General features: G+C 44.5%; 1 protein-coding gene across 9 annotated transcripts in view; it reads left to right on the forward strand.

The window, feature by feature from the left end:
• Positions 1-781: 781 nt before the first annotated feature.
• The window catches only part of LOC109900433 (protocadherin Fat 1), a 94858-nt gene continuing 77244 nt past the window's right edge, over positions 782-18395 (forward strand). For 3 of the 9 annotated variants that reach the window (XR_004211992.1, XR_004211993.1, XR_004211994.1), the window contains exons 1-2: positions 2174-2315; positions 4279-7568. Coding sequence is in view for 6 of the 9 variants with exons in the window: in XM_031837757.1 (XP_031693617.1) it covers positions 4307-7568 (3262 nt within the window). In the remaining 3 variants the exon portion in view is untranslated. Of the gene's footprint in view, positions 1009-2173; positions 2316-4278; positions 7569-18395 lie in introns of those variants that run through there. The other 6 variants (XM_031837759.1, XM_020496118.2, XM_031837761.1 and 3 more) reach the window with 3 other exon arrangements.

Genomic DNA, 18395 nt, shown 5'->3' on the forward strand with positions numbered 1-18395 from the left:
AGAGAGAGAGAGAGAGAGAGAGAGAGAGAGAGAGAGAGAGAGAGAGAGAGAGAGAGAGAGAGAGAGAGAGCGAGAGAGAGAGAGAGAGAGCGAGAGAGCGAGAGAGAGAGAGAGAGAAAGAGAGAAAGAGAACACCCCAGAACCCCATACACAAAAGGAGCTCATGCCTGTCTTTACACAGACCTTGAGCAAATTTGACTTCAATGAGCCATTGGTGAGTGGACATAGGACAGGGATCAGACGACTGGTTCGCATCACACTTAGCCGTGCAATTGAGGGTGTGTTCGTTTGTGGCCCCCCTGCACACAGCATGGGGGTAACTTCCGGTGTGTGGCTGTGACTGCGTGGTGGAATAGTAGTTGTGTTTGGGATTTCCACGTCCATGCATGTTGACCCTATATATATAAAGGTTATATAACGTATTTTGCATAGATTGAATTTTACAGTCATTGTATGAGTTCGTGCTGAAATGTGCATCCTTTTGCAACCATGTCACATAAATGATATCCTACACAACCTTAGTTTACTTTCAATAGGGAAAGTCATTGTTATGGTCCCGTAGCAAAGCAATTGAGCATTACCAACGAGTGAATCTTGAATCCTGCTCTTTTATATTTTAGGCTCCTTGTCGCTTTATTTTCCAGTTGAACTTGTATGGGAATCGGCAAGGAGAGCAACGAAGGCGTGTGAGCTTCGTTACGTCACTGCTTCCTAAAAACTGAGGCATCCCGGTAGAAACAGTAGGCTACTGCTGTTCAACCGATGCTGTTGAACCGCACGCAGATGAACCATTGTGGACTCCAATGTGCCATACACGCTTGATGAAAATGTGTCTTTTATGGATTTCGGAGGCGTTGAAAATGTGAATAATGTGGAATAACCGGAGTCGGATTGGTTCCTGTGTGTCACTTTACCGTTTTGCGACCTGCTCGCAAACATAATTTGCCAACATTTGCAGAGATTTATCTGAACCGAACTTTGGAGAGGCGGCGTCATCCAGCCCGTCTGGTAAGTACAACTAGGAAATAATAGCATTGCTTTACACTGATAGAGGAGAAATAATGTATTGCCTAAAACCATTGAAAATAGCAGGAGTCTTTCGTCATGATCATCATGAACATTGGTGACATGATAAACTTCCGAGGAGGCGTTAATATGACATTATACTGGCAGCCCATGCTTCACAATCTCCAAGATTCCCCTCTCACCACACACACACACACACACACACACACACACACACACACACACACACACACACACACACACACACACACACACACACACACCACACACACACACACACACACACACACACACACACACACACACACACACACACACACACACACACACACACACACACACACACACACACACACACACACACACACACACACACACACACTATGAAGTTGTGGGTGAGCAGCAGCATGTGCCGTCCAGAGCGCAGCGCTTTGGAGAGAAAATAGGCTGAACAATAAGTAGTGAGAGAGCGCCATCAATCGCACATCGGTCACACTCCCATGCGCACGGATTTGGGAACAAGATATTATTGCACAGGTATTACACCGAATATTTCAACATGAAGATATTTCTTGAATAGCAGGCGTGTAAATGTGCACTCTCGTTGCACACATCGAAATGAATTGAAGGTTGTAAATAGGAAAACACTTCCCCCTCCCCATAGGCTCATAATAAAACGTTGTAGGCTATTGTACTGTATAGGCAATTGTTTACATTAATAGGGAATACCATTAATCCATGCGGGAAAAATTTGAATCAAACCTATACCCAAGTAACAATTGTAATTTGCTTGGATTACCTCATAAACACTATTGGCACCGTGCGTAAATGTGGTAAAACATTGCCGACATTTGGGGAGTAAATTGTAATGTTCATGTTATGGATGCATGGAAAATGCAATCAAAATGATATTAGTGCATAGGTATTGGCATGATATTTCCCCATTAAATCCTATTTTATATGATTTGCCTATTATAAAGCCTAGGAAGGGATAAATAATTGAAATTAGACTAGGGAATAGAGCCGATCAAAGTTAACCGTTATCTCGATTCTTGAAGCGGGGGAGCGAGCTGGTTGTTTTATTTTCATGCCAGCAAAGTAGATCCGGGCGTGCGCAACGCGGAGAGATACTAGGGGGAATTCAGTGTGGAAGAAAGGGAGCAACGAGAAAGAAGTGGAAAGTGGTTAGAGTCGCGGAGAGGGAAGTCCACGTAGTTACCATGCAGACGTTCGTACCTTACAAACTACACGAAAAACCGCCAAAATCCACGCCGTTAATGAGGCAATAGGTATGTAATGTGATGCATTTGTTTGTTTTTTAGCACTTTTCCTGTGTATAAGCAAGTTGTCTTTGTGGTTTGTGAATCGGAGTTAAAAGTTGAGATTGTCCGAGCGGACTAGTTCTCTATAAGTGGCGCTCGAGCAGTGGACTGAAATCAGAGTACCCTTTCTTTCCCCCAGTGAAGTTGAACGTTTGAAAGTTTTTAGGGAAGGTATTAAATAGGCTACTATCGAAATGAGAGACTATGGAAGTTGGTTACTGTTCTACGCCTTTTGTATATGTGTGGGACTTGTTTTACACATTGTGCAGTGTTCGCGGTTGGGGTATTGTTGCCATTTCTTTAAACAAACGGTACGTACATCTGTCTCAGGCAATGCTGCCGCGTCTACGTGAAATGAATAGAAACGGGGACCGTTGGGGGATGGGTTGGACAATTAAACAACAGACAGAAAGCAATGATTTTATGAAGCTGTTTTTGTCTTTTCCTTTCTTCCAAGAATATGATTTCAGCCCCCCCAAAAAAACATGTCAATATAATTTTCCCCCTTCATGATTTGCCATGAATTGCCTAGTTCAACAGTTGAAAAATCCTTGACGTGTATGCAGACTTAGTAAAAAAAAAAAAATTGTACATGCGTTTATTTTACTTATGTTTGCTTACTATCCTGACATTACTGTGCCATAAAGCCCTACACTGGAGGCATGAAAAGTTAGCCTAATCCCCAGGGGGTAAAAAAATATAGGCTCAAGGCATACTTTTTGTTGTTGAAAGTATTCATGCCTGCATTATGCTACTAGCCCCACATCTATTTATATATGTCTATAGCAAACATACATTCAGCATGTGTTTTGAACAGATCTAAGGCAGCTGGACACCAGTGTCAGTCAATAGCCCGGGCTGGGATGTTTTAACATTCTCCAGTGCTTTTCCCGATGGCAACTCTTTTAAAAGCCCAAAGCGCAGCGCTGTGTTTATTTTAGCATAGCCTAAACAGAAAATAGCCAAACTCAGGAACCAAGGCCCCAGAGTCAGTATAGATACAGCTTTTAGTGCTACACTATTTCCAGGCATAATAATGGATGTATAATGTACACGTGAAATCCAATACGAGCACAAACCTGTATGCCTGAATGTCACTTCCTTTCGTATTAAGACTATGTATTTTGAGTCAGTTTGCGTGTCTAGTTATACGAGGACAGTGCTGCTTTCCTGCCATTTCCAAAACCTTTCTTCGTGCAATGTATCCGCTTGAGCTATTTGCATAATGTCACGTAGATCAAAGAATTTCAAACATGTGCAATTTAGAAGATAGAAGGAATTGTCAAATGTGCTTATTATAGCTTTGAAGTCCGTTTTCGCTTGACCAGTAATTGAATAAGTGAGAATTGGATGCAGTACAACTATTTTGTCATTACCAATGACCTCCATCATCATTTGTACATAGAGGACTGAATTAAATGAGTACATGTTCTGATGTGAAGAGACTCGTCTCTGAATTGTGCTTTGAAACAGTAAAAAAGGATTTACGTAGTATATCTGTTCTGTTAAACCTGTTGCTGAAATCGTAAGAGGAATGCCGGCTAAGACAAATACGTTATTTGTCCTATATCTTTTCTCCCTCTCCCCCTCTGTCACAGAAAACTCATTTATCAGCCTGACCATCGTTTGTCCTGCCGTTTAAATGAGCTCAGTGAGGCTCACAGTAAAGGGAGGAGTAAGGTTAGAGACCTTTGTCGAGCAGATATTAACAGCAGCCGTTCACCGTGCCACTTTAAAACCACAATTTTGTTGGGAAGGTTCAACATTTAGCCCTTTTGCTTGTTAGCATAAAGACATATATTTTATGATGCTCTTAAATTAAAGCACTGATCCATCCCTATTGAGATTTTCTGAAAAATCTATAAAAATGTTTAATTTTATGTTTATTTTTTTTAGCTTGTTTCTGACCTTCTGTTTTGTGCATCTCCAGGTGGTTTGGTAGAGAACACGGTACGAAAATGGGGAAATACTTGACTTCACTGCTCGTGCTGCTCCTGCAGCTCCTCTGCGGCTGCACAGGGAACCAAAGGACGGAGAAGGCATTGGCCCTGCAGTTCACTCACTCTGTTTACAATGCCACCATATATGAGAACTCTGCTGCTAAGACCTACTTGGAGAGTCATGCCAAGATGGGCATCTACATCACAGACCCCACCTGGGAGATACGGTACAAAATAGTGTCAGGAGACAATGAGAACCTTTTCAAAGCAGAGGACTACATCCTGGGAGACTTTAGCTTCCTGAGAATAAGGACCAAAGGAGGCAGCACTGCCATTCTGAACCGGGAGGTCAAAGACCACTACTTGCTCACTGTCAAAGCTGTGGAGAGGGGCACCAACGTGGAGGCTCGCGCCCGAGTCCAGGTCCAGGTTCAGGACACCAACGACCTGAGGCCTCTGTTCTCTCCCACCTCCTACAGCGTCTCGCTGCTCGAGAACACGGCCCTACGGACCAGCGTGGCCAAGGTCACCGCCACGGACGCCGACATCGGGACCAACGGGGAGTACTACTACAGCTTCCGGGAGTGGACAGATGTGTTCGCCGTTCATCCCACAAGCGGGGTGGTGACGCTGACGGGCAAGCTTGATCACGCTGAGACCCAGCTGTATGACCTGGAGATCCTGGCCGTGGACCGAGGCATGAAGCTCTACGGGAGCAGCGGCTTCAGTAGCATGGCCAAGCTGACGGTGAGGGTGGAGCAGGCCAATGAGCACGCGCCTGTCATCGCCGCAGTCACCCTGGCACCCTCGGGCGCTGACCGCGACCCCACCTACGCCATAGTGACCGTCGAGGACAGCGACCAGGGACCAAATGGGGAGATCGCGTCGTTGAGCGTGGTGGCGGGCGACCCCCTTCAGCAGTTTAAGGCCATGAGAACTAGTCCCGGGAGCAAGGAGTACAAAATCAAAGCGGTCAAGGATGTAGACTGGGACACCCAGCCTTTCGGATACAACCTCACGTTACAGGCCAAGGACAAAGGAAGCCCCCCCCAATTTTCTTCAGCGAAAGTGGTACATGTAACATCCCCTCAGTTTAAAGTGGGCCCCCCTAAATTTGAACACGCTGTTTATAGGGTCAATCTCAGTGAGTTTGCCCCTCTCCATACACCTGTTGCTATGGTAACTGCATTGCCAAAGTATCCACAGTTGAAGTATGCTTTCAGATATAAAACAGAGAAGAATCGTTTTGCTATTAATCCAGACACTGGCTTAATTACCACAACTGGACCCATCTATGCGGATTATGCCCCTAAATTTGAACTAGAAGTTATTACCAGTGACAAAAAGGCTGCGACCAAGGTTATCATTGACATTATAGATGTTAACAATAATGCTCCTGAGTTCCAACAGACCTCTTACAAGGCCACCGTTGATGAGAATGTACCCGTAGGGTCCAACGTGTTAGCAGTGAAAGCCACGGATCTAGACAGTGGAGAGAACGGGTATGTGACCTACAGCATTGCCAACGTGAGCCCGCAGCCGTTTGTCATCGACTACTTCTCTGGTGTCATCAGCACCTCAGAAGAGCTGGATTACGAGCTGATGCCAAGGATTTACAATCTCAAAATTAGGGCTTCAGACTGGGGTTCCCCTTTCCGACGGGAGGTGGAGGCATCAGTTACTGTCACACTGAATAACCTGAATGACAATAAGCCTCTATTCGAAAATGTCGACTGTGAAGTCACGGTGCCTAGAGACCATGGTGTGGGAGAGCAGATAACGACGGTGTCTGCAATTGACGCTGACGAATTGCAGCTAGTGCGGTACGACATAAAAACTGGGAATGATCTTGATCTCTTTGAGTTGAACTCCAACTCGGGTGTGCTTTCTTTGAAACGAACACTGAGCGAGGGGGAGGCAGGTAAAGTGTCCTTCCATAGCTTACAGATCAGAGCCAGTGATGGAGAGCATGAGACTGAACCAATGATAATGAATATCACTGTCATCACAGCTCGCAAGCCTGTCCAACTGAAGTGCGTCGACACTGGGGTTGCTACCATGTTGGCAGAAAAGCTTCTTCATGGCACTAAGATCCACACCCCAACTGAGCCTGACGGTAACTTAATGGACATCCATACGGTTAACCGCTACTCCCCTCAGTTTGCAGAGTCCTTCCCCAGTGTCATTGAGGTCAAAGAGGACCTTCCGGTTGGGGCTAGGGTAGTCCATCTAAGCGCCTCCGACACAGACAGTGGTTTTAACGGAAAACTGGTGTACGTTATTTCAGGAGGAGATACAGAGAGTCGTTTCATTGTAGACATGAACACCGGTTGGCTTTTGGTTCACACGCCACTGGACAGGGAAACGACGGACCACTACACACTGAATGTCACGGTCTACGATCTGGGAATACCGCAGAAGTCCTCCTCGCGTCTTTTGGATGTTAAGATCTTGGATGCTAACGATAACAGTCCACAGTTCCTGCAAGACTCCTATTCGGTGGAAATAAGTGAAAAAACACCAGTGGGGACTGAAATCGTCCAGGTGGATTCCACCGATAAGGACCAGGGAGATAACGGAGTAATCAGGTATTCGATTGTGGCCGACACTGACCAGTTTGCCATTGACGAGCTGACTGGAGTAGTGACAGTGAAAAAGCAGCTGGATCGCGAGGTGCATCCGGTTTACATTCTGAAGATCGCTGCGTGTGACCAGGCGGTTAATGATCCTCAACTCGTGTCTACAGTGTTGCTGAAGGTCGTTCTTGAGGACGTCAATGACAATCCTCCCAAATTTATCCCGTCAAATTACCGGGTGAAGGTGAGGGAGGACCTCCCGGTCGGCACTGTGATTATGTGGCTGGAGGCTCACGACCCGGATGTCGGGCTGTCCAGTCAGGTACGGTACAGCCTCAGCGATAACGGGGACGGCAACTTCGAGGTGGACAAACTCAGTGGCGCGGTGCGCATCCTGCAGACTCTGGATTACGAGAAGAAGCAGGTGTACAACCTCACGGCGAAAGCCAAGGACAAAGGGAAGCCCGTGTCTTTATCGTCGACGTGCTTCATTGAGGTGGATGTAGTGGACGTAAACGAGAATCTGTATCGCCCGTGGTTCCCCTCGTTTGTGGATAAGGGATTTATAAAAGAGGACGCCCTCATTGGGACATCCGTAATGAAAGTAACGGCTCAAGACGAAGACAAAGGAAGAGACGGAGAAATACGCTACTCAATACGGGACGGCTCTGGTTTAGGGATATTCACCATTGATGAAGAGACTGGTGAGTTTCTCACTTTTTCCCCCTGTCTTTGTCATTACCATATTGCCCCTATGTGAAGGCCCATTTTGTTTATCATTTATTATTTAAGGCACCAAATGGGCATGCATGAATTTTAAATGACTGGGATGTGAAAAGGGGTGTAATCCCATGTATCTGTGCAGACTATGCTTGTCTGCCCATGTCCTCCCCCCCTTCCCTGAAATATCAGTGGTGGGGGCAAATGGTGAATGGAGGTGAGGGTTGCTTCCTGGAGAACCGCTAAGCTTCCTGATTCCTTTCATTTTTCTGTCTGAGGGAAGAGAATTGATGGCAGGAACAGCTGGAGCAGCTGTGTCCAAGACCTGCAGTAGACATTCCAAACTAGTTGCCGAGGAATTAAGAGGATTGCTTAGTGATTTTAGCCACTGACGCTCCCTTTCCCACGGGAGCACTTTGTTTCAATGTCGAAAAACGAGTCATATGCAAATGGCTAATGCTGCATGCTGGCTCGTCCCACATGAGATGGAACTTGTTTGTATAATGAAAGAGATATTTTTCTGTGATTGTCATATATGCTTTAGTATTGCAAATCTACATTTTTGTGTGTGTGTGTCTGGTGAAATGCACTTGCTGGCCTCTTTGTGGTCTTACAAAGAATATAGGAGTACTTTTTTTCTCCGCTGCTCACGGACGTTAAAGAACCTGTGCCAAGGGTTTAAAAATATGCAGTTCGGAATTCAAACGGTTTTTGCCACAAAAGGCTACTGGTCACCCCATTTTGGGTGTGTCAGACCTGGCTTGCTGCCCTTGACATTTAAACACAGTTACCATACTCTGGGTGGCTAAATGTGAGTTTTTCCCTTTTAAAATGTATTTCTGCATGGCAATATACATATTTAATGTACAAATGGGCCGGTGAAACTTGATGCATAAAACATGAGTTTTTTTTAGCATATATGTGGTCTATCCCCTAAGTCTGGAAGTCCAATGCAATGTCTCTGGAAATGTAATTTACAGATTTTAAAGTAACTACATGAGAAATTGATGAGAGAATGTTAATTTAGATTCAGGTGGAGACATACACTTTATTAAGCAGAGTAAATTAGGGCCTTCCGTGAACCTGTGGGGAAATCACACTTTCTTTGCTGGTAAATTTAGCATGACGGGATGAGCCGGCATGAAGCATGGCTCCTTAAGGACCATCTGTCAGCTATTGTGCCTGTCCAGTCTTAGTATGATTGTTCTCTGGGGTAGTTGTCAGATTGTTGCTTGTAGATAATTCTACCTCTTTTGTTCAAAATATACTGAGGGAAGATGTAAACAGAGCGAACTGGAGAGAGCCTTTTGATTCTTGAAATGCAATATGAAACTCATCTGAGATTGGTTTAAAAATAGCTTCGGTCCCGCTCATCAAAATTTGTGGAAACTTTCTCACACACAATGCACTCCTTAGGAAGTTGACATTTTGAAACAAAGTGCCTTATATTTAGGCAACAGAGATTTCTGCTCTGTGGTTTGTTAGTTGAGACTCTTCCCTCGGCTTGGGGCTGTGGATCTTAGGCCGAATCTCAGAAGTGTTCTTGTTTCTGTGAAGGACACCCACTTCTTGTTTGAAATCCCACTCCTGAATGTATTGGATGCAGGTCACCGGGAGCTCCTGACCTGCTCTTCCTCCCCTGCCCTCGACCTCCATGGCCTTCAGAGTGATTTATCAGAAGTGGCAATGATAGGATTGTCCTGCTATTCAGCCCCATTGTTTGGGATCACAGCCATAGCTGGTAGCAAACCAAATATGCCCAAGGCGACGGTGTGCCTCCTGGGAATCCATGCATTGACTGAAGGATGGTTTGGGGGGTGGGGTTGGTCTGGGTCTGAGCAGAGGAGGGTGTGAGGTTACCACGTGAGGATTATGCTCTACAAGAAATCAATGTAAAACAAAGGGTGCACGCCCAGCGTCGCTTTCACCCAGTCGTGCAGCTGCAGCTCGTGCTTTCCGACAAGTAGGAAAACAAGGGTTGAGAAGAGAAGAAAACAAATGAAAAAGTGGTAAAATCAAAGGATGCATGCCAGAAGCCACACACACCTTAAGCTCTGGAAAAGTGTTTTTATGAGGGGGCTAGTAAGGGAAGGTTGGCTAACATCTGTGGCTGGTTAAGTTAAATGCCTTTTGGAATCTCATGTTCTCCTTGTGCATGCTTTTATTTATTCCCGGTATCCTCTTGAACCCCTGGGTTTGAGAATGGAGGGGTAGTGATGAGGAATGTGCAAATGAAAAGGTCTTTAGTGCCCATTCGACTCCCTTACCTCTCATCTTACCGCCAAGAAGATACAATTTTGGCCCTTTAGTTTTTCTCCTTAAGCCTAAATCTTGAACTTTATATTTAGTTACTAGCTTAATTTAGTTCAGTGAACAGAGGCGGAAATACATTTATGTAACTTCAGCTTTCAATATATTATTTTACCCGATTCAGGGTTTGCTTTTGCTAAGAGCAATAATTCAGCCATTTTTTTTAGGCCAAGATAAGATTAACAAAACCCAGAAAGTTGTTACTTCTAAGATAGGAATCAACATGTTTTCCCCCTATCCAGTTCTTATTGTCCAACTGTAGACGGCTATATCTGCCAAACGTCTGGCCCGGGCCCATCTGGATCTCTGACCCTTGTATTTACTTCTGCACATCACACAAACATGTTTAGAGCTGGGGGCTATGTGGAGCCCAGGTGAGATTTTGTGTGCAGTCCAGGCTAATTCTGTCCTTGTGTGTGCTCCGATACTGCTGTTGGGGTTATCGAGCTAATGGGGGCCTGACACACTTAAGGCCAGCTAGGTATGCCACTAACCTGATTGATGTTATTGATGTTTCCAGGGCCAGGCATGGAATCTATTTCCTTGATTTAATAAACCTTTAGTTGGGAAAAGGAACAAACATCTGGAGCCTGAGGTCATGATACAGAGGGAAGATCAACAAGATGGACTTCTTTCACAAAGTAGGCTAGTTAAGGCTTCTAGTAAGAGGGGGGGTTGTTGTGGTTGGGTCGTAGGAGTTAGGGCTGGGCATTGCCAGGGACCAAGATAAGACATTATCACAATACTTTGGTGCCAGTACGGTATTTATTGTATTTCTCGCGATTATATTTAGATATATATATATATATATATATATATATATATATATATATATTGTGAATCAATAGTGTGATTTTTATTGCGATTCAATGTTCCAAACTTATTGCTCACCATATGTCTGCTGCAGAGGGGCAAGAGAGCCATGAGGAAACAGGTTTTTGATCAGTCATGGAAATCAAAGTCTAAAAACAAATTGGCTCCCTATTTTAAAAGCTATGAAGGAAAAATACTGAGTTTTGGTGCAGGTACAGCCAACTAGCTCAAAACTATATTGCGATATTGTCAATACGATATATCGTTAAAAACCATTACTAGTAGAAGTTATTGTTGTGCGGTGGTCGAGGTGGTGAGTGGTATTAATTTGGGACAAAACCACTTGACATTCCATTCTCGACTCTTAATGGTACTTCACTCTGCAGTGCACTATAAATTATTTTCACCGACGTCCCTATAAAAAAGCCAGTAATGCTGCCGCTGTTGCTTAGGGAAGAGGGAGGGGTGGAGGATGTTGTTTGTCATGGACTGTGCTTAATTAGTGGCGAGGTAGGCTATAGGCCTAGGCCCAATAAGTCTTGTACGGGTACATTGCTCAAATCAAATTGTATTTGTCACATACACATGGTTAGCAGATGTTAATGTGACTGTAGCGAAATGCTTGTGGTAACAATGTAAGAAATAATACATTAAAAAAAACACTGAATAGTTTCCTTAGAACTCGAAGTGAGGCGACCATCTCTGTCGGTGCCATCAGTGAATCGATGTTGACCGTTCTCAAAGTAGATCAATTAGACTTGGTGCTTGCGCTAAAGGATTGACTGCCGTTTATGAGGTCATGGAAGAGTCCTCTGTGATCAATTAAGCATGTCTTTCTGTTAGAACTCCTAATACCTTGTATTTCAGCCTTTGACGTAAAGAGCTAGTTCGACCAGACTCTCTCTCTCGTTGTTTCTCCTCCAGGAACTGCTAGTTTCGATGCCGTTTTGACAGCACTATTGAGGTCATGTCTGTACGCTCGTTAGCCTACTTTGTGAACCGAGGTGAAAAACCAAGATGTGATGATTGAATTAGCACTGATTCACTTAACAGGAGGAAGAAGAACGGGGGGGGTGGGGGGGTGAACCAAGGTGTAAGGCCTTCATGCGGTGTGTTTGCATTTAAGTAGGAAATACGTAAGGAATCTCAATAGCCCCAGTGGAATCGCCTCTTCCGTCCAGATGCTCGTTGGATAATGTATGCCATTGCCCTTTGCTCATTGGATAATGTATGCGTTGCCCTTTCACTTCAAACTGGAGGCAGCCGGTGTGCTGAAATAGCTGTGTGTGGAGGCAAATGAAATAGTTTGACGTGTAATGACAAAGTACTGTGAGCGTGTGTTTTCCCCTCTTCAATTTTGGCCTTCCTCCCTCCTCTCTTTCCCCAAATTGTCCTCCCATTGCCCTTCCTGACGAGAGCGAGTTAGGGCCGACCCTCGGTGATGCCAGATAGGGGAGGTATGTGGCGAATGGTTTTGTCTCTTCACGTTTGGCTGCGTTCACTATTCCAGCTACGTCTGCACCACCAAAGCTTCATGGGAGATTGATTGAACCTAAGCACCCAGGCCCGGTCCCTTCAATTTTTTTGCTGTTGATTCTATACACAGAAGCTCAAGCCAGAAGTGTGACTTCTTCAGCACACTCAAAAGAGCCACATGACTCGTAATGGCCTTTGCTTGAGTGCCGTTGCTGGGGGCGACAGGGCCAGGAATGTGCATTCGGGCCAAAGTTGATTGTCGGGTGCTAAATGAAAAGCACACTTTCCCCAGTTAAAGTTTGTTGCTTCTCTCTGTCCATTAAGTCTTTTTTTTTTTTTGAAACCTGTGAAGGTGCCGCGTGCAGATGGCGTGCTCGATTGTGAGTCAACTCTTGTCATGCTAATCTAGGCAGTTGAGCCCCGTGGCTAATAATGGTTGGGTGACATTTTGTTTTCTTTTTTATGTAAACTACTGTAAATTATGACTCTACACACGTTGCTAATGATTGCACAGAGATCCTGCAGACACGTACAAGACTGCAGTAACTACAATAATCCAATTGATTTTAGTGAAGTTTACTGGGATATATTCGATTGTTGAAACTTGGGCCGAGAAATGTTGTTTTTCAGTTCTCTATCTTGGTGTGTGTTCCCCTGTTACTTTGGAAAAGACCTGCAGTTCCCTGTAGCATGTTCACCTGAATGTGAAGTCGTTGTTCTCCGATCATAGCCCCAATCAAAAATGGAGTTTACCGCAGTGAAAGGGGTAACCGACAAAGGCTTTAGCTGGCTGTTTCTTTTCAAGCATCTCTCGATATGATGCATTGGCTCTCAAGGCGTACCTGACTGAATGTCAAAGGGAAACAGTGCTTGGCTTGAACGAATCCTGAGGTTTCATGTGTTGAGAGACAGCCACTTAATAAAACCAAACGGCGAGTGATGAAGATGCTCCTTTTTGAATTCCCCGCCCGTCATGTTCGTGTTGTCAAGCTGCCAACGTAAAGACCAAAGACAGGAAACATCAGAATTACGGTAGCATGACCAGAGACAGCAGCTTAATGGCACTGGGTTCAAATCCAGTGTTATACAGATGTAGACACTGACATGTTTAGGCCTAAGTGCCATGGTTGCCACTTAGGGTTGAAAAGCTTAGGACAGAAAAGGCTGCCCAAACATGCATATAAACCCACATACTGTCCCAACCTTCCCGTCATAACTCTCAACAACCATGATGCCTTTTTATAGGCCTAAACGCCACTCTAATCTCTAATCTCCGAAGACAATAAAAATGTAATGAAAAAAGAATCAACCTTTTGTAAATGTCAGCACGGCAGCCTATTGGAAAATGAGAGCAGGCCTATATTTCAAAGTGCCTTATCTGTCACCCAAAAAAATACCTTTCCACGGGAACCGTTTACTGCGGCGCATTGAGTACAGTCGGTGTCAGTGGGCAACTATCTCAGGGGGCTTCGTACCATCTGTTTTCTCCTTATCGCAAAATGTTTACATCGCGCCCACTATCATCAGAGGAGCGGGGCATGGCACCGAAGGGCCGGGAGGGAACAGGGCTTAAATTATAACGTGATATTAAACCAGGTGGCGCTTCTCACAGGCCCGCTCTGAGGCCTTTTGAAATAATACTGCGCTCTGTGACAATGGTAGCTGCCTGGGCATGTCCCAATAGGCTTCCTCAACTGGAATTAATGGGCTAAATTCTGCCAGAGAAAAATCCCATCAGGCATGTTTTCATTGCATCATTTGCCTTTCGTTCATTAAAGACTCTCGCTTTCACTCTGTATCTCGCTGCGTTCTCCCCTCTCCCCCTCACTCCAGATGAATGCAGCCATTTAAAAAAAGTTTTTCCTTGGGCCAGAGAATCTAGATTAGGATTCTTATTTTATTACACAGTGTCATCAAGCTATAGTTTTGAATATCTATGCCGCTTTAAAATGTTAATTCCCCCCTGGTCTGTTGATGCAGTTTTAATAAAGGGCAGTTGTTTAGTGCTTTTAGTTAGTTCCCTCCCCTTTTAAGACCATATGATTATGTAGAGTGAAGCACACTGCTCCACATTGTTAAGCTGGCTGAAATGATTCAGTTTGTCCCCTAAGCCCAGCTGTTGATAGCTCTGTTTTATGCCTCCGGTGGCGATTTTATACAAAATGCACAATGTTGCGTGAAGCGGAGGTGGTTGGTGGGGGCACAACTCAGAGGATCGCCGGGTCAAAGAGAGATCAAATCACATTTTGTTACAACAAGTAGCAGACTTTTTACTGTTAAATGCTTACTTTACAAGCACTTTCCTAACAATGCAGAGTTAAAAAGTATGCAAACTTGCAAAAATGAATGAAAAAAAAACACAATAAAATATTAGTAACACAATAAAAAAGTAATAAGGAGGCTTTATACAAGGAGTACCGGTACTGGAGTCAGTGTGTTGGGGTACTAAGTAGTTGAGGTAATTGAGGTAATAGGTACATGTAGTTAGGGTTAAAATTGACCAGGCAATCAGGTTTGATAATAAACAGAGTAGCAGCAGTGCGTGTGAAAGTGTGTCTGTGTGAGTGTGTTGGTGTATGCGTGTAGTGTCAATATGCAGATGTGATGTGTTTGTAAGCGCGTGTGTGTGCGTGTGTGCACGTCGGTGTAGTATGTGTGAGTCCAGTGAGTGTGCATAGAGTCAGTGCAAAATAATTAATAAAATGGGTGGGTGCAAGTAGTCCGGGTAGCCATTTGATGAACTATTCATCAGTCTTATGGCTTGGGGGTAGAAGCTGTTCAGGAGCTTTTTGGTCCCAGACTTGGTGCTCCTGCACAGCACGGCAAGCGGAGAGAAATGCGCTTTTGTTTTGAGAGACTCTGTGTGAACTCATCACAGCTGTTTTGATGACTGTTTTCCCAGATCTACACTAATGTACTGAATACCCGCTGAATGCTGGTCACTCTTCAAAGCGCCACCATATTTCGTCAATGACCCCGATACGGTCTTTGACACTTCAATAGCCTGCCAAGTCCTATTTTGCATGGTGATTCTAAGCCTTTGGCCGATGCATTACCGTGTGTAACTCAAGCTGTCCGTATTATTCAGAAATATCCATAATTCTATAAAGTAATAAAGATGATGAGTGTGAAAGCGAGACCTGTAGGCTTTGTGGGTATCCCACGGGGTGGAGTTTTTCAGCTTTGGCTGCACTTCATAGCCTTGTGAATTTTTCAAACGTTTTGGGCATTAACACTTACAGTATGGACCGAAAAACGTTAGAAGTGCAGGGCTAGGTCTTAGCTTCTGAGAACTCTGGGATCCAAAGAGATGATTTGATTTCGCGCTGGGGGCATGGGAAGCTTAGCTCAGGACTCTTTTTCTAATACACCCAGGGCTCTACGTGCTGGAGGAATTTGAAGCATTCCACCAGAGCCGTTGGGGGGGGGGGGGGGGCTGAGAAAGTTTATGTAAGCATGTGAGGCAGGAGTCCTAAGAAGGCTGAGGAATGCGAGGGGAAAGGAGAGCGGAATTACCGAGAGGTAGTTCAAAGCAAACGTTCTGACTTTTTCAAGTGCAGAGCAAGGGAGTGCTGGCGTAAGCCGAAAGAGCTGATCTCTCGGTCTTGAGAAGACACGTTTTTGTTCTCTCGTGGTCTCCGAAGCACGTACATTATTCCTGCACGGTCTCTTGGTGTGAAGGTCATCGGGAGACCATCTCGACTTCTGTAGATATCTTTGTCGACAATAGAAAGAAAAACTGTGAAAATAGTTTTTCTCTGGGCCGTGGTAAAGTTGACTGCAGCCTAATTCCTCATTACACGTTTTCAATGCCAGAAAAATATGATATTGACTCAGTTTCTGAAGTAGACATCGTGCGTCCATATGAAAATAAGCACTGGGGATAAACAGGATTTTGCAAATCCTAATCCTCTTTTGACAACCGGTAATCTTTTTGGCGCTCTAATTTGTTTCAATTGCCAGCTTTTGATATCCATGGCATGTGCAATCCCCTCCATTTGTGGTGACACCATTGTAGCTACAAGGCCTTCTGGGGAAAAAGAGTGTCTCTCCCCAATTTAGCCCCCCCCCCCTGCCCACTATGTACACCCTTTCATGACAGGGACCTTGGTCCTATACATGCTAGAAATACTGAGTACACCTCATCCTCTGAACTAAATAGGGAACATCATAGTGTAGTTCCGCAGGTACTACTCCCACCGTGTGTTACCTTTTTGTTTTGGCCTGGATCCGCTGGATATATCCAATCCACTTAAATGTCTCCTGTCCTCAGACCTCCTCTGCCATTTTCCTCGGCGCCTCGAAGCACAACCATGTTATCTCACCATTTTGTCAAAAACAACACTCAGCGGCTGTGTGTTGTGCAGCGGACTTCATCCAGCCTCCCCGCTGTAACTAGCTATTGAGTAAATGTCACGGTGGACCTGTTTCCCGAGACTGATTGACGTGGCGGGTAGCCTAGTGGTTAGAACTTTGGGCCAGTAACCAAAAGGTTGCTAGATCGAATCCCCGAGTTGACAAGGTAAAAATCTGCCGTTCTGCCCCCGAACAAGGCAGTTAACCCACTGTTCCAAGGCGGTCATTGTAAATAAGAATTTGTTCTTAACTGACTTGCCTAGTTAAATAAAGGTTAAATAAAGATAAAATGAATTTAAAAAATTAAGCGAACACACTTTACAGTTCACACGCCTACATGAGATGGCAGAATTGTAGGGACAGCGTTAGCCCGTTAGCTCTTTTTATTGTGTAGCCTAGCTGCTGTGCTAGGTGGCTGTCGAAGGTGTAGCTGTAGGGTATGCAAGGAAGAGGGAAAGAAAGGAGAGAGAGAGAGCAAATCTGTCTGGGTAGGTTGCCTAGGCTTTGTCAACTGTTTTTATTGTCCCAAGGGCACATTTTGTAACTTCCTCATTGACTAGCCTAGAAATATAGGTGTGGTGGCTAAATACCTCAGATTCATGATTTATACAGCTAACTATTGTTTCAATGCTTTGTCGATAGATGCTTGTCTTCTTGTAGTTTTATTTAAAGCCAGTCACTCATTCATGTTTGAATAAAAAGTAGATGTCAACTGAAATTGTCCTTGTGTTCAGAAAGAGCTGTATTGAAATGGTTCTCTTTTTGAATTGAACTATTCTAGGCGTCAGAGCCTCATCAAACTATAAAAGAAGACAGATTGGGACTTACTTACTTCCGCCAGTCAACCATTACAATGCTATCGTACCAGTTGGCCTTTACCTACCACAGTTTAAGTTTCCTGTGAGGGGTGAGTTTGGGTCAAGGTTCTCTGACTATGCAGCATTGGAATGAATGAATGAATGAATTACATTTTAATTTCGTGTCAAATCGTTATATTGGCAACCCATCCTATCCGGGATTAATTGAAACATACACAAACATTGCAATAATTCACTGTGATAATTGCTCTAGCGGTGCAGAACAGTCATATAAAGCCATCTTCTCTATGCTGATAGCTTTAGGGTTGGCTGCTAAAAGCCTGACGCTCATGAGCGAGTGGAATGAAATGGTATAGGTGTGGTGGCTAAATGATTCATCATTTACACGCTCCGTCAGTAATTATCCAGCTATTGATTTGATATGTTTCGATAGATGCTTTGTCTTCTGGTATGTTTATTTAAAGCCAGTCACGCATTCATGTTTGTATAAAAAGTAGATGTCAACTGAAATTGGCATTTTGTGTTCAGTCGGAGCTTCATCGAAATGGTTTTCTCTTTTGAATTGAACTATTCTAGGCGTCAGAGCCTCATCAGAACTATTTAAAAAAGATACGAGATTTGGACTTTCTTCCTTCCTTCCGCCGGTTCGACCATTACAATGCTATCTTACCAATTACGGCCTTATCTACCACGGTTTGTTTAAGTTTCCTGTGAGGGGTGAGTTTGGGTCAAGGTCCTCTATGACTGCAGTCTTGTTAGTCACCTGTAGCAGTGCAGAACTGCACTAATATAAAGTCATCTTCTCCATGCCGATAGCTTTAGGGTTGGCAGTGGGCACTCTGACAGCCTGACACTCCTGAGCGAGTGGAATGCTTCTGCTATGCCGGTGTCTCCCAGTCAAACGGATGAGCACTCAAGCATGGGCGTTGCGTTGGCACAGGCACAATAAATGTCTCATCCCTCTCGTTCTAGCTGTCTCTCTTTTACCTTGTCTCTCACACACACAATTAGTCTGAATAGCACACATTCTCACCCTTA

This window comes from Oncorhynchus kisutch, linkage group LG12, assembly GCF_002021735.2.
Source record: "Oncorhynchus kisutch isolate 150728-3 linkage group LG12, Okis_V2, whole genome shotgun sequence".
NCBI classification, from domain to species: domain Eukaryota; kingdom Metazoa; phylum Chordata; class Actinopteri; order Salmoniformes; family Salmonidae; genus Oncorhynchus; species Oncorhynchus kisutch.